The sequence below is a fragment of the Lutra lutra genome, chromosome 2, assembly GCF_902655055.1.
Source record: "Lutra lutra chromosome 2, mLutLut1.2, whole genome shotgun sequence".
In the NCBI taxonomy this organism is placed as follows: domain Eukaryota; kingdom Metazoa; phylum Chordata; class Mammalia; order Carnivora; family Mustelidae; genus Lutra; species Lutra lutra.
Window position 1 is genome coordinate 121702060 of NC_062279.1, and position 16476 is coordinate 121718535.

Sequence of the window (16476 nt, forward strand, 5' to 3'; positions counted from 1 at the left end):
GCAATAAACTGATCAGTTTCTCAGGTTCTTTTAACAACCTGGAATACTAATGATGGTTCTAGCATATGCTAAATTGTAGGATAACCAGTTCCATAAGTTTCTTCTCTAGATCATCTATTCTTGATGGTACATAAAGAAATTAATTTTTCTATCCTTCCGTAGCATTTATTTTAATGTCATATGTTAAGTGCTTAAAAACATTTATTGAATAAATGAAGTGACTTTTCTATTCTCATTTTTATTCCTTGTATAGAACATGGGTTGTGCCCCTGATAATCTAAGTCTCAACTATCTCAACATTCAGTTCAGGATCTCCCTGAAGCCACTTACATGTATGTATTTTTTTTATCATGTGTGCATATGACTTTTATAACTTACTAATATGTTGCTTTGGGATAATTGTTTATTTTATATATGTTCTAAGTTCTTTTTTTTTTTTTTAAGATTTTATTCATTTATTTGACAGAGAGAGATCACAAGTAGAGAGGCAGGCAGAGAAAGAGGGAGGGAAGCAGGCTCCCTGCTGAGCAGAGAGCCCGATGCGGGACTCGATCCCAGGACCCTGAGATCATGACCTGAGCCAAAGGCAGCAGCTCAACCCACTGAGCCACTCAGGCGCCCTATATGTTCTAAGTTCTAATCCTTCCATTTATTCATTCAGTATACACACTGCCAAGCATACTACACATTTGGCTAGATGTTAGGGACTCAAATAAAGAAGGTTTATTAGTTTTTGGACAATCCTGGGTCAAAAATATAAATGATACCTTAATGATTTGTATTAACTCCTTTAAATGCTATAATTTAAAAATATTTATATTTGCATAATATGAGGAAATATTGTTAAAAAGATATATTTTACATACTCTTTTAAGATTGAGTTCCTATATATAATACTTATGGGTTCTTTATATAGTAATTGACCCCTGTTATATGTCAGGCATTTATTGAGGTGCTAGGGATATAGTGGTAAACAAAACAAAATTCCCTATCCTCAGTGGGCTTACATTCTGGTGTGCATATGAGAAGGTAACAAATAGAAAACAAATTATATAGAACATGAGGAGACAATGCTATGTAGAAATAAAATACAGAAAGGTATAGGTATATATAACACAAGGAAGGACAAATTTCTCTGAAATGAAAACTGCACATTTTAGTGTTTAAAAAAAGGAAAACCACTAAGTGAGATATAATTAACATTAATGCTGGCTTCCATTAGAAAGCATAAACTATAATTTAACTGGACTTTATAAGGGTTAGAATGCCAAAGAAATGCCAAGAAAACCTACTCTTAAATTTTAATAACTTGTGATTACTCAAATTGCAATTTTCCCTAATGAATTATAAACAAGAGCAAAATACTTCAAGGACAAAACCAGCAAAGCTAAAGCACAATGCGAGCGACCCCTGCTGGTCACAACTTAAAAGATAAATAAATACAAAGAGATCAGGGATTAAAGAGAGATTATTATTTTATTATGATTAGTCAGGTACTGTGCTAAGTGCTTTATGTACATTATCTCAGGTATTCCTCACAATACTCATGTGAGTGGTATCATTTTTAGTGCCTAGGGTCACACAACCCTAAAACTGTTTGGATTCTGAGCTGGTATTCTCACTATGCAACTGTGTCCCTTCCCTACACAACTGTGCTCTCTGGGGACTTGAGTTTCCACCTGAAGAGCTATCTAATCATTCAAGAAATATTTATCTACTTTATGCCAAACAATGTCTTGAACCTGACAAGACAGTGGTGGAAAAGACAGAATACCTGCCTTCACAGAGTTTATATTATTGTGGGAGAAATTAAGTACATGGTATAATTTTAGATTGTCATGGGTGCTATATAGAAAAACAGACCTGGATAAAGGGGCCACGAATGATGAGATTGGCATGCAGGAGGACTATATTTTAGACAGGAAGGTCAGGAGACTTTTGAGATGTTGGAGCAGAAACTTCAGCTCTAAAGAGATAGATAGAGCCCTGGCAAAGAGCATTACAGGAAGAGGAGTCAATAGATGTTAAAGCTCTGAGGCAGACACAAGCTCACTGTGTGTGAAGAACAGTAACAAAACCATAGCTCACTCCATTCCAGTATAGGGGAGGAAAGATTTTTCCTCTACCCACTTAAGTTATGTATCTAGGGCTGTGAACTGAGCTGACAGAATGTCTTCTGTCAGATTAATGGAGAAAAAAAAATACATATTTTTAAAATTTATTATATTTACATGGACTGGGTGGTGATGAAAGATGATTAAAAGGAGTGAAAATCCCAAAAAAGTGTTTAAGCCCAAGGGCATATATATATCATTTTAACAAAGAGCAATGAATTATGGAGCCAAGACAAAAGAAAAAGGGGGTTGGGATAAGGGAGGTAAATGGTGGGAAAATGACTAGGACATACATGGGGGGAAATTAGGGATACAAAGGTCATTTTAATAAGGTTTATTTGTATAGACTCGACTTGGTGTCAGCTCGCCATCTTCTATAAGAATGTCTCCTCTTCCTGGTACAAAAAATTTATGCTCTGCTTTTAGGTTAAAAAAAAAAAAAAAAAAAAAAAAGACCCTCCCTGCATCTAGTGTTTCTCGAGCTCAAAATAATCAATATGCCAGAATGGTGTTTTTGTGGTGATATGTTCATCTGCTATACCTACCTCCTGTTGTTTAGAACAATAAATGTCAATTATTTTCCCTTCACCTAAAAGATGCTATACCTTTCCAAAACAATTTCTTATATGATTTCATTGCCACCCCAATAGCCACTTCATATCCTAGTTATACTTCAAGACTGTTCAAATTCCAGATCTCTCATTGCCTGAACTCCTACGGTGTATCTTATCTATAATACATACTACAGTATTTAGTTACAAACAAGGGCTTCATAGTATACTCTTTATGCATATATTACTAATTCTGTAGTAATAACTGGATTTAAAAGTCTAATTTAAAAGTCTGTACCAATGAATTGATAATTGCATGACTTTCTAATGAAGTGTGAGGGTGTCATCAAATTGCCAAGTAGTCTTTTGAAGTAGAGCAGAATGGAAATTTCTATGTCTCTATTTGTTAAAAGTGAGTGAGATCATGGGTACAGAAAACATTAGGCATCCTTGAACACTCCTTTTTAACCTCAAAGGTGCAAACTACCTTTGAAAATGCTTGTAAGTTGTATGCAGGCAAATAAAATTATTAGTTACTAGCTTACATATAATACTGCTTTAAGTCATAAGGAGTCTTTACTATTTCACTTTTCCTGGAAGTCTAAGAATTTTCTTAGCCCTGGTTCTCAAAGGATGGTCCAGGGATTAGAATTAACATTAGCAGTAGCAGCAAAGAATTTATAAGAAATGCAAATTTTCTGGCAACATCCCACACTAACTGAATCAGAAACTCTTAGATGTGGGGCCCAGCAGGGTGTTTTCAGCAAGTCCTCCAGGTGATTTTGATGCACCCTACAATTTGAGAAGTCCAGTCTTAACCTGGAGCAAATTTCTCAAGACCACATCTTTGGAGTTAATCAGTGGCTTGAAAAGTCTGTAATATACTTAAATTGTGTATCTTCAACAACTGTCTCACACCATAACTTAATGTAAATATCCTTAAGAAGTAATGCCCAAATAAAAAATCTGCTTTCCTTTACCTTAAATTTCACCTAAAAGTTATCTTGTACTTAACACACTTACATAATTAGTTCTAATATGTCTTACCATAATGACTTACTCCTGATCCTAATTCAGTGTTAATATTTGAGTACTGAAGTTCAAATACCTATGTAAAAATGTTGAAAATTATCCTCTGGAAAACTAAACACCAAACTTGCTTGGTGTGCTGCCCTCTGCTGATTCGTAAGACAAACTTCTTCTGTTTAAAGCACTCCTTAATAATCCCAAAGATCAAGCTGTTCGTTACACATGAATAAAATATCACTTAGCTGTAAGAAAAAATTAGGCGAAACCGCTAAAAGGTCAATTTTACTGTTAGTTTGAAACTGACCTGCAACTCCTACTTGATGTGTAGCATATCCTGGTAATCTGCTGGGTCCCTCTCCCAGCCACAGTGTCAGCGTGGATGAATCCAATTCTGCATGGTGAAAGCAGAAACCCAGGGAAGCAGCAGGGGCAATAAATCGGCTTTGGAGGATGGGAATGTGCAGCCATACCGCTATCCTACCTTCTGATCTCCATTGCTGTATTGCAGCTAAAATGCAGATGAGGATAAAAATCTGTAAACATTTTCCAGTGAAAAGAGTGGAAGAAATAAAAAACTCATCTCAGGTGCCACCCCTTCCAAAAAGCCATCCTAAAACATCCACCTCCCTTAGTCATTAGCTAGGAAGGGCTGGGGGAAGGGAATCCTAAAATGCTCTGTTTATATCACCAGTACAGGAACTATGTTTTTTGTGGGTTTTTTTTGTAATTAGTACCTTGTTACCGGATTTTTCCAGCAGACTGGATTCCTTGAGGATAGAGTTGGTAATTCATATCACCTGCCACACTGCGTGGCACATAACTGGTGTTCAATATTTGAAGAATGAACAAAAAAACTTGATTTAAACAAAATAAATTGCTGTTCCTTTTAACCTTAGTTTTAATCTTTATAAATGACTCTTATGGGCTTCTACTTACACTTTAAGAGTTCTGTCATAATTTTTTTGGCTTATAAATTTCAAGGTAGTTAAAACTCTACGGTTTTTTTTTTTAAAGATTTCATTTATTTATTTGACAGAGATCACCCATGAATATAATTTTGGAATTGACATCACACCATATATAATTTACAGCATATCTTTTACTACTTATTATAAACATTTTGCTGTCATTAAAATTTGTAAGGAACATAAGTTTTTAATGACTGTATAATTTTCCTCAGCTAAGTACACCAAAAACTACTTAATGAACCTCTTACTCCTGGATAAATTATTTCTACTTTATAAATAATACCAAGATGAACGTAGATTTTTCTGTTTTGACTTCTGTAAATTCTCTTAAGATTGAACCAGAAGAAAAAGATGCCAACATTTGGTCCTCACTAAGTTCCAGACACTGTATATATATTATCTCGTTAAGTTCTCACAGCCTGAAAGGCAAGTATTATCGCCCCTAATTTATGGGTGAAGAATACAGCAGTATTCTCAGGTCATTTTCTCCATCTATCACCTCATTTAATCTTTATAATAATCTTGCAAATTGTGTGCATGTATGGTGGTGGGAAGGCTGGATTATTCATTTAATGGTTAATTTCTTTTTCCGCCTCTTCTCTTCTCCAGCTGTGCAGTGACTCCCTGTTAAGGACCATGTTCTCTACTTCTTTAAAAGGCAGGGGTCTAATACAGTGACAAACATATGGGAGCCTTTCATAAAAACTGCTTGATTTGGGACTATGGAGTCAGATCCTTCTCACCCATTTCTTTCTCTGATTTAAGTCTTTTTAAAATTGATGTACAACTACATAAAGGGCACAAATCTTAAGTGTACATTTAAGGAGTTCTGACACATACATACACCTGTGTAACACACTCCAATACAGATTACAGAACATTTCTATGACCCCAGGAAATTCCCATATCCTCCCTAATCATTCTAATCAAGTGAAAAGCTAGTTTGACTTAATAACAAAATTTGCACTAGCTCTTAGAGGCAGCATAATGCATTAAGAACAGATTCCAGGGGCGCCTGGGTGGCTCAGTGGGTTAAGCCTCTGCCTTCGGCTCAGGTCATGATCCCGGGGTCCTGGGATCGAGCCCTGCATGGGGCTCTCTGCTCAGCAGGGAGCCTGCTTCCCTTCCTCTCTCTCTGCCTGCCTCTCTGCCTACTTGTGATATCTGTCAAATAAATAAATAAAAATCTTTATATAAAAAAAAAGAACAGATTCCAGAGCCAAGGGAAATTAATCTCCCTTTGCCTCAGTACCATCACCTTTAAAATAAAGGTAACAGTATTTACCTCAGGGTTGTTATGAGGATTAAATGAATTAATATTTGTGAAGTTCTTAAGTGTCTAGCAATAGGAATTCATAAATGAAATATTGTATTTAAAAAACTATAAAAAGTATATAGCACTATGTAGATTATAAATTAGTTTCCTAAAATTTATCTTTGATCACCACATGTATCCAGTAAAATAATTAGGGTTGGCATTATTCACCTAAGCAACCTAAGAGGCAAATATTTTTAGTGGTGGTTTGCCTAATGGCTAAGCACCGGTCAGAACCCAGGACTTGAAATCTGATGTGTGACTTTAAACCCAACACCCATGCTTTCCCTTTTAGACTAAGGAAGTGCTTTAACCACCTGGCCACTGACAAGTAACAAGTCTGTGTAATAAACACCTGTGTCTTCCCACACATCGGTAGATATATTAGAGGATGAACATTCGCTTGATTCTTCTATGGCTGATACTGTTGGAGTCAGCAATTATTCACAAGTAGGATAGAAAATGCGGTGAAGAGCCAAGTAGTTTGGGTAGGAGAATGATTAAAGAATGAACTAGCTGAATTATATTTACATAGATGCTCATTTGCCATATTCCTCATTATCTGAAGTTTTCTTTGAGTGACAGGATCTTTCCAATGCTGAATTTCCGTGCTAGGCCTTCAAGAACCTTCAGGGGCAGTCTGATAAACTCTGAACCAAATCCCCGGCTTCTCTCAAAGTGAAAGCGCCTCCATCTAAGCTGTCTTTCCTATCTTTAGACTTAAGTTCAAGGAAAGCAGAGTTTTCTTATTGAAGACTGAAAGCGCCCACTACCCTCCCTGGTTAATCATAAAAGATTTGGTGCTTTGTCTCTAGCAAATTCCAGTTCTTGATGCGTCAGCCTGACCCAATTGGTGTACAAAAATGACCACTCTGGTCCATTCATTGTTCACCACCCGTATAGCGTTGTCTCGGGCAAAGTGCCCCGCAGAACTAAGTCCCGGTAAATATTAACACTACTGAGCGTTAAGTATGTGGTAGAGGCCGAGCTAAGCACTTTATATGCATTACCCTACGTAAACCCCCAGCAATCCTATGCGTTACTAACCGGTTTTATGGAAGGGTAAATGGTAGTTTACAGAACTTGCCGAAGGTCACACACTAGTTGATCAGAAACTAGGGCTGCCGATCAGCAAGTCTGGGATAGTTACAATTTCAACCAAGTGCCTCAGAAACCTCCCAGCAAAGGGCACAAGAAGGAAACAGGGGAAGTTGGTACGGGTCATGCCTGCCCTCTCTCCCTAGGACTCGGTACTTGATTGACGGAGACCGTGTTAGGTGGATGGGGGCCCCGGTTACTTTATTAGAAAGGTTCCGGAGCCAGGGAACCCCACGGCCCAGGCACACTTGCCCTGCAAGCGCCTCTGGAATGAGGCGGCGTCCAGGCGGTCCAAGGCGCCGAGCCGTGCCAGGCGCACCGAGACGCCCCCGAATCTGTCCAGCTCTCCCCGCAGTTCTTCCGCTCCCGCGGGGGGGTCCCACCTGCAACCCGGACCCGAAGCCCCGCGGTGCCCGGCCAACAGCCTTGTGCTGTAGAGCCGCAGGAGCACTGCGCGCCGAAAACTTCCGCTAGTTAGAGGCGGCATTTACACGTCGGCGTCCCACCGCTAGCTTGGCTCTTAAATCAAGTTTCCTTTGAGTTCCCAGAGCGGAGGTCGCTCCCGTAAATATTAGAAGAGTGCCAGCCGAAAGTTGTGCTAACGTTACAACTTTTTTTTTTTTCCCCGGCGCTATATCGAAGTAACCGCGAAGTCCTGTCCACCAGCTCCTCTCAGAAATTTTCCCGGTTCCAGGAAAGCCAGAGAGAAACTTTTCCACCACTTTCTTTTTCTAGTTTAAGTCAACAGACGTTTGTCAGGGATAGGAAAGGCGGGAAGAAGTACTGCGCTCCAGTTGGGGGATTACGGTGGAGGGCGGAGTCTCGTTGACTTCTGCCCCGGAAGTTTTTCTTCCAGAGACAAGAGCACGTTGAGCCGGCTTTGCGGCAGCCTTTCCTAGGCTGCCTTGTGATCATGTCTACCAAGAAGAACAGAAAACGGCTGAATCAAAGCGCAGACAATGCTTCAACCTCGCCCTCTTCTGCTTCCTCTTTTTTGGGGCCCTCGGCATCTTCTGCTGGGCCAGGAGCGGCGGCAACGGCCGGGATTCTGGTTGTGACCAACTTCTTAGAAAAGGGTAAAGCGTTCTGGGTGGGAGACCTGAGACGGAGGGGCGGCAGCTTAAGACGTAGACCTTTAGGTGATGCCGCCTTTAAGGTGCTGAGGCTTTTGAAAATTGGGCGACACAGAGGTGTGACAGTGGCACGCAAGTTTGTACACCCGAAGTCGTGCCTGCCTTGGAGAAGTTAGGCCGAAACGGCTTATCCGTGGATAAGTCCCTCCATCACTTTTGTAAATTGTTTTGAATTTGTAAATTGAACTTGAAACAACTTTTCCTCGTTTAAGATTTACAGCACATTTAACTGTAAAATTACTTAAAGCTACGAGCATAGGATATATATACCAGAAAACTAAACAGTTCAGTAAAGATGTGGATATATCTTTCCTAAGAGAGATTAATGTGTCTCCAAGAATGAAAGACTTCAGGATGTGTTCTTTTACACAGATTCTAGTATTTAATAAGAGCTACCGATTACATAGTATTGTTGTCAGTAGTTTGGGTATGTCACATACATATCTCATTTAACCTTCATAGAAGCCCTGGAAGATGGATGCTGTATTATTATGCCTATTTGAGAGAGGAAGAATAGTTAATGTGATTGGCTCCAGGTTCCACAGGTGCCAACTGGCAGGCAGAATTTGACTTTAAAGCCTTTATCCTAGTTCAGAGCTCCCTTGAGTTAGGAGAATGGATTTATCTGAAAATTTAGTTGTTAAAGCTTCTATGTGTGGAAACGGCGTCATAGCTTTGAAAAAATGGAACACCAGCTAAACTGGGGGCAAGAATTTTATGTCTAATGCACACTCTAATGACAATCTTAGAATTAGCACAGTGTTTTCAGTCTCATTTAAGGATCAGAGGATAACTTGTTCTGTCCTGCGTATTTAATCTCTTTCAACTGGATCCTTCCGATTGATATTTAAACCTGCCGATTTCTCTAAGATCTTAAATCAAAACAAAAGTTCCACGTTTTCTTCTTACCACCACCCTACCTCTTTCCATCCTTTCATTTCCAAATTTCTTCTCTTTTTTCTTTTTTTTTTTAGATTTTATTTTTAAGTAATCTCCCAACGTTGGACTTGAACTCAAAACCTGAGATAAAGAGTCGCAGGCTCTGCTGACCAAGTCAGCCAGGTGTACCTCATTCCCAAGTTTCATAAATGGAGTAGTCTCTCTCCTCATCTCTCACCTACTCCTTAGTCTATTAAAATTTTGACGTTCAAGTTTTGACAGTATCCCATCATTCTATGGAAACTATCCCTGGCCTGGTCACTGATCATCTCCATGTTCATAAATATAAATGACAGTTTTTCTTTACTTCCCTTACTTGACCTCTCAGCAACTTTTGGCATTGTCTACCATTTCCTTTTTCTTAAAACACTTTAATTTTGGGGAGTGCTTGGGTGGCTCAGTCAGTTAAGTGTCTGCCTTTGGCTCAGGTTATGATCCCAGGGTCATGGGATCAAGCCCCTCATTGGCCTCCCTGCTCAGTAGGAGGTCTGCTTCTCTCTCTCTCCTCTGGCCCCTCCACCCGGTTTGTGCTCTCCCTCTCGCTCACTCTAATGAAATCTTAAAAAAACAAAACAAAACCCACTTTAAGTTTTGGCTATGTGCTCTTAAACTTTCCTAGTTTTTCTCCATCCTTTCGTTGGTAGGTAGATTTTCAGTTTCCTTTGCAGGCTCATTTTCACTTGGCTGCCAAATGTTCCTCAGTTCTTAGTCCTAACACCCTTTTTTCCCCTGTATAAATCTTTTTTTTTTTTTTTTTTTGGCAGGTTCATCCAATGTCCAGAGTTTTCCGTCTATACTCTAATCATTTTTTGAATTTATATTTGTACTTTATACTATTTATGAATCTTGGTTTGGGCACCTTCTAGACCAATACTACTTAAACTCTGTAGGTAAAGTTTTGTGTGTGTGTGTGTGTGTATTTGTTTGTTTAAAGATTTTATTTATTTATTTGGCAGAAAGAGACACAGGGAGAGAGGGAACAGAAGCAGGGGTGGAAGAGGGAGAAGCAGGCTTCCTGCCCAGCAGGGGATCCGATGCAGGGCTCTATCCCAGGACGCTGGGATCATGACCTGAGCCAAAGGCAGCTGCTTAAGGACTGAGCCATCCAGGCACCCCTAAATATGGTATGTAGGGGTCGGTTAAGCATCTGCCTTCGGCTCAGGTCATGATCCCAGAGTCCTGGGATCCAGCCCCACATCGGGCTCTCTGCTTAGCAGGGAACCTGGCTTCTCCTCTCCCTTTGCCCCTCCTTCAGCTTGTTCTCTCTCTCTCACTGATATGTCATAGCACAGCACTGTTGTAAAATACAGTAAAAAGAAATTACTAGAAAAATAAGTTCAAAAATAGAAATTTTTATTAGATTCAACAGATGTAGGATTACTCTGTCCAGTTGTAATAAAAGCTTCTAAACCCTTATTTGTACTTACCCCATCATGACAGTAACAAATAGTTTGCTGACCACACTTTGTATAGCATTGTGCTGTACATCTTTTCTTGGATTTTTCTTCCTTTTTTTTTAAACATTTTATTTTATTTATTTATTTTTTTAAAGCTTTATTTACTTATGAGAGAGAGAGAGAACGAGCTGCTGCTTGGTGTAGCCTACTGCCCTGGGAGATCTTGATCTTCCTTACATGGCCCCTTCTTGTCTCTTGACGTTTTGCTCATACTCATTCCTTAGATGGACTATGCTGCCCTCTGTTCAGACCTCTCTGTACAAGCTGTTCTCTTTGCCAGGAATTATTTTCTTTTTCCTCTTTGTTTTGTTAATTCCTACTCTTCCTTTGGATCTGAATTTTTAAACATTATTTCCTTGGAGAAGCATTCTCTGTTTCTTCCAAATTAGATTCCGCTTAATAGGCTCTCTCAGCACTCTCAGTCATTCTTGCATTGTATTAATTTTAGTTTAAAATTACATAGTTACTAAGTGATTGTTTAATAACTCTCTCATCCTATTAGATTATAAGCTCTGTGAGGCCTAGGACCATCCACTTCTGTTCACTTTGTATCCCTAGTGCCTAAAATATTATCTGCTGTGAAGTAGGCATGTAATAAATGTTTGCTGGATGAACCAATGAAGAGGTGATGGTTGTTTGAAATTACCTTTACTAATCTGGCACATGAAGTGCTCAATAAATGTATAGTTAACCAATGGGGAAAGTGGATGTTGAGATGTATTTTTAAAGTATAGTATTGGAGCAAAGAGGACTGCTGAAAGGAGTTGTGTGGAATACAGCTTGAATAGATTTGAATGCTGTGAGAAAATACATGGAAATATTTTAGGAAATAAGGCCAGTGGATGAGAATTTGAATGTGATTTTCATAAGGAGGAAGTGGAGGTATTTAGAGAACTTGTGATTTGTCCAACCCTGGTGCACAGTGAATGTGCAGGACAGGCTGGAAGGAAGAGAAGAAAACCTAGAATCTTGCCAAGGATTGAATACATCTGTGAGGTACTTATCAAGAGGGAAGAGTAATTCATTGAGGTTTAGGAAGAGAGAAGTGGCAGGAACTGAACCTTATGTGATCACCAAAAGGATGCTTTGGTGTTATTGATGAGTAAACTATGTAAGAGGCCTAATGCTCATAGAAAAGTTGAATTTCTTTTCAGCTTCATATTATGAAATATGCTTATTTTATAAATGCTCAGTACTGTTAATTTTAGCTCCATGAGATGCTTTGTTTTCCTATATTTGTTTAGCTGATGACAGAAGGAAAATACATATATGGGGTAGTTATTTTGTAGTGGCAAAAAATAATTAAATGAGACATGGTTCTTGGTTTTGCTTTCATTTACTTTGTTCCTTTTAAATTACAAAGTATTTGTGTTTTTATTATTAAGGAACGCTAATATTAGAGAACTATGATTATGGTACATGTGTCTAAAAATAAATTTTCTAATACAGCTTGTGACAGGCTAAAATTTCATAAGTGTTTCATGGATTTTGTGCTGAGAAGAAAAAAACTGTGTAGTCACCTACTATGTTCATTGATTTCATGGAAATTTATTATGTAACGTCTTTTTTAAAATTTTTAAAAAAGATTTTTATTTATTTGACAGAGAAAGACGAGAGAAGGAAAACAAGCAGGGGGAGTGGGAGAGGGAGAAACAGGCTTCCTGCTGATCAGGGAGCCCATGCAGGGCTCAGTCCCAAGACCTTTGGGATCACAGCCTGAGCCAAAGGCAGATGCTTAAGGGCTGAGCTACCCAGGCGCCCCTGTTATGCTGCTTCTATATTTGATGCACTGCTGGGCATTGGAGATACAAAGATGAATTTGACCCAGTTTGTGCCCCAAAGCAGCATATGGTTTAGGAGAAAGTCAGATTATAAAACAAATGTATATTATGATGATAAATGCTAATATTTGGCAGCATAGGGTGCTGGAAGAATCAGAGGAAGGACCAAATATGGACCTTGAGGAAGTGGAGGGGGCAGGGTGGACATGTTAGCACATCATTTTCAGAGGTATTACCAGCTGGGTCCCCTTCGTGGCCAAAAGTTGAAAACAATAATGGTCATTTTAGTCTGTTTGTGCTTGCCTAAGGAATAAGACCTGTGCTATTATCTTACCCACGTATTCTTGGGATTAAAAAAGAAAAATATCTGACTGGTATCAGGTGGATCAGAAGTGGAAATGTAATTTAACCCTCCAGAACTAAATGCCAGTTTCCCAGCTCAAGTCTTTGAATACCAGTAGTTGACTCAACTAGAATCTGTAGTACAAAATGTTACTATGTGAATATGAAAAGACTATTGCGGGTATGTTCAGTTTTTAAAGAAATTAGAGTTTATTTTTCTTAAAGGGGGAAAACTAATACCTATCCCATAAGACATATTTTTTTACTTGGCGCTCATATTGTCAGTCAGTGGACCCTCAAAAAGGTTTGGTTTTAAGTCTTTTTGTTAAAAAGAAAAAAGAATTGGAACTGGTTTCTCTAGGGTATGGTAAGTGCATTCATGTGGTTATGTGGTTAGAAGATTTTTATTTACACCAAAAGAAAGCAGGCTTTAACCTCAGCTATAAAATAGTATGAAAATAATTTTCTTTCCCTTTTGGTAGATGACAAAGTTCCTAAAACATTCCAGAATTCCCTCGTTCAGCTTGGACTCAACACTATGAAATCTGCAAATATATGTATAGGTCGACCAGTGTTGCTTACCAGTTTGGATGGAAAACAAGAGGTAAGAGTCTTTTTCATTTCCTTAATTTAGAAAAATCTGAGATTTTTTTACTATGATTTTCAACAAAGCAGTAATAAATGAAAAACGATATTTTAAAAGATCCTTTCATCAATATAAACTTTTCCTTCCTTTGATATCTGTGACTATCCTGGGAATAGCAGCCCATAAATGTCATAATGTAGAGAGAGGCCTTTTCTCCTGAGGTAGTGACACACATAGTATCTGCCCTATTCCCCCCAGTTTGTTAGTTATATTTTTTTTTTCACAGAAATGCTGTTGGGGAGTATGAAAGTCATCTCTTCTGTATACAAATATTTTATTGCCCTTCCTGTTTTCAGCTGTTTGTTCTTGCTACTATTCATCATACTTGAGGCTGAAAGCCCAGAATATCGCCTGGTTCTGCCCTGCTGCCGACCTCTGCCTCTGCCATTTCCTCTGCTGCTTCAGTAGCCAGGGTACTCTCATTCAGCGAGGTCCTCCGAAAATGATTTGAAATCTGTTATGTGCTGGGGCGCCTGGGTGACTCAGTTGGTTAAGCAACTGCTTTCAGCTCAGGTCATGATCCCAGGGTCCTGGGATCGAGTCCCACATTGGGCTCTCTGCTCAGCCAGGAGCCTGCTTCTCTCTCTACCTGCCACTTCCCCTGCTTGTGCTCTCCTGCTCTTAATCTTAAAAAAAAAAAAAAAAAAAAAAAAAGCTGTTTTGTGCTCATGGCACACCTTTCATTCTTTTCATTATTCTTAAAAAGAAAAAAAAAGTCCTTTGCTGTGTCTTGTGGAAGACTATAAATATGTGAGCTCAGCCCACTATTTGGAGCTAGAAGTCTTTGCTTCTGTCCCTTAACATTTAATTCTGATGAAATCCAGGTTCTCATGAAGTTCTTGTACCAGGTCCTTCACTATTTCCTGGATGTATTTTATGCTTCAGGCCGGATTACCTTGCAGTTAGTTTGTCTTTAGTATTTTTTTCTATTTTCTATTTATTACATGTTAATGCCTTTGTCTCTTTTCCTAAATTACCTTTCAGATATTCAAATCATTTTCACTGTGGGATCATTGCTAATCTTCACAAGAAGATATAATTTTTATCTTAAAAGTTTTTTTGTAACTTGTCAGGTTGTAACTCCTTGGGGTTAAGGACTGTGTTTTGCAGAGCCATATGATTAGCTGGGCTTACTTTTCTGCTTTATAAATTAATGATAATCTGTGAATATTTCTTTTCTCATATTTTTGTTTCCTGTGTTCTGGGCAGGTCTATACGGCCTGGCCTGTGGCAGGATTTCCTGGAGGCAAGGTTGGCCTGAGTGAAATGGCACAAAAGAATGTGGGTGTGAGGGTTGGTGATGCCATCCAAGTCCAGCCTCTGTTGGGTGCTGTGCTACAGGCTGAGGAAATGGACCTGGCACTCAGGTTTGTCTCTTTTCTTTGGTGACATTTTGGATCAGTGCTGCCTAGTAGAAATAGAACAAGAGTCACAAATGTGAACCATATATGCAATTTTGCATTTTCTGGTAGTCACATTTAAGAAGGAAAATGAAATTGGTGAAATAGTTAACATTTAATTTAATCATTATTTAAGTATTATTTAATATTTAACTAGTTATCATAAAATTTTAACTTATAGTAACTATAAAAAACAATAAGATACTTTTCAAACTAAGTCTCGAAAATCCAGTGTGTGTGTTATACTTGTAGCACATCTCAATTTGGACCAGCCACATTTAAGTGCTTGATAGCCTCACAGTGAGTGGCTGGTAGTCTGCTGTATTAGCACAAGCTAAATGAGTCCACCCAACGTATGGACTAGAGACTCTCTGGTATCCTGTGGTTAGAATATGCCCTGATATTTTAGGCGAGAGGAGTTAGTATTAATGAATATTTAACAACGGTGTTCATCTTGCTTAACAGTGTAATCAGGGCTGTTGTGAAGGAGGGAGTAGAGTACTGTGAATAGGCAAGAAACAAGTTTTAATCAAGACTGTTCCAGGGATGCTGGGTGGCTCAGTCAGTTAAGCCTGCAGCTCTTGGTTTCAGCTCAGGTTGTGATCTCATGGGTCATGAGATTGAGCCCCCCACCCTCCCACGGGCTCTGCTGCTCAGTGAGGAGTCCACTTGAAGAGTCTCTCCCACAACTCGTGCGTGTGCTCATGCGCTCTCTCTGTCAAATAAATAACTATTTAAAAACACCAAATATCTTCAAGCAAAGTAACCTGATTATATATTTTAACTCTGTGATTATTCAATCCAGTAAAATAGTTATTTCTATCAGTTTTTGAAATGTCCTTTAACAAAGGCTAATTGAATCACCTTATCAATATAGTTAACCTTTATCATTCATCCTCTTGGATACTCTGTATCTAAAAGGATTGTAACTCAGTTTGCATATGCAAGTCTTACCAAAATTTGTTTATAAAAAAAGAATCTTTTGATACTTTAATACTACCTTACTAACAGTTTTGGGGATGTGTTTACTTTATATGCAAGAATCACAAAACATTTAACAATCATTAACTTTATTTTTTTTAAAAATTCTATTTATTGGGGCACCTGGGTGGCTCCGTGGGTTGAGCCTCTGCCTTCGGCTCAGGTCATGATCTCGGGGTCCTGGGATCGAGCCCTTTGTCGGGCTCTCTGCTCGACGGGGAGCTGCTTCCCCCTCTCTCTCTGCCTGCCTCTGCCTACTTGTGATCTCTCTCTGTCAAATAAATAAATAAAATATTTTTAAAAAAATTCTATTTATTTATTTGAGAGAAAGAGCGGGCGCACAAGCCGGGGGGCTGGGGTGCGGGGCAGAGTAGGATGGAGAAGCAGCTCCACATTGAGCAGGGAGCCTCACTTGGGGCTCAGTTCTAGGACGCTGGGATCATGACCTCAGCTGAGGGCAGACACTTAACTGACTGAGCCACTCAGGTGCCCCTCATTAGCTTGATTTTATTGTTTTCTTTTGCTACTTTTGTGGATTCCAAACTTGAGCTTCAGCATATATATATGTATCTATATATGTATGTGTATACATGTATACGTGTGTGTGTGTGTGTGTGTGTGTGTATTTATAAGCCAGGAAACTTTTTTCAGAGGAATTAAATACTTTAACAATAAAATTAAAGAGAACTCAACATGTGTTGTGCACCAGCTGTGTACGAGCA

At 38.9% G+C, this 16476-nt stretch overlaps 2 protein-coding genes across 5 annotated transcripts in view; one reads left to right on the forward strand and one right to left on the reverse strand.

Annotated features, from left to right (window-relative positions):
- The window catches only part of NUDT6 (nudix hydrolase 6), a 52077-nt gene extending 44323 nt beyond the window's left edge, over positions 1-7754 (reverse strand). The window contains exons 1-2 of one of the 2 annotated variants that reach the window (XM_047718377.1): positions 7328-7732; positions 3999-4202 (exon numbers count right to left, since the gene is read on the reverse strand). In XM_047718377.1, coding sequence (XP_047574333.1) covers positions 3999-4202; positions 7328-7562 — 439 coding nt within the window. In that variant the 5' untranslated portion in view covers positions 7563-7732. Of the gene's footprint in view, positions 1-3998; positions 4203-7327 lie in introns of both variants that reach the window. The other variant, XM_047718378.1, reaches the window with a different exon arrangement.
- A 166-nt stretch (positions 7755-7920) lies between these two features.
- SPATA5 (spermatogenesis associated 5) overlaps positions 7921-16476 on the forward strand; it is a 332854-nt gene continuing 324298 nt past the window's right edge. For all 3 annotated transcript variants that reach the window (XM_047718370.1, XM_047718369.1, XM_047718371.1), the window contains exons 1-3: positions 7921-8151; positions 13210-13331; positions 14583-14740. In XM_047718370.1, coding sequence (XP_047574326.1) covers positions 7989-8151; positions 13210-13331; positions 14583-14740 — 443 coding nt within the window. In that variant the 5' untranslated portion in view covers positions 7921-7988. The remainder of the gene's footprint in view (positions 8152-13209; positions 13332-14582; positions 14741-16476) is intronic.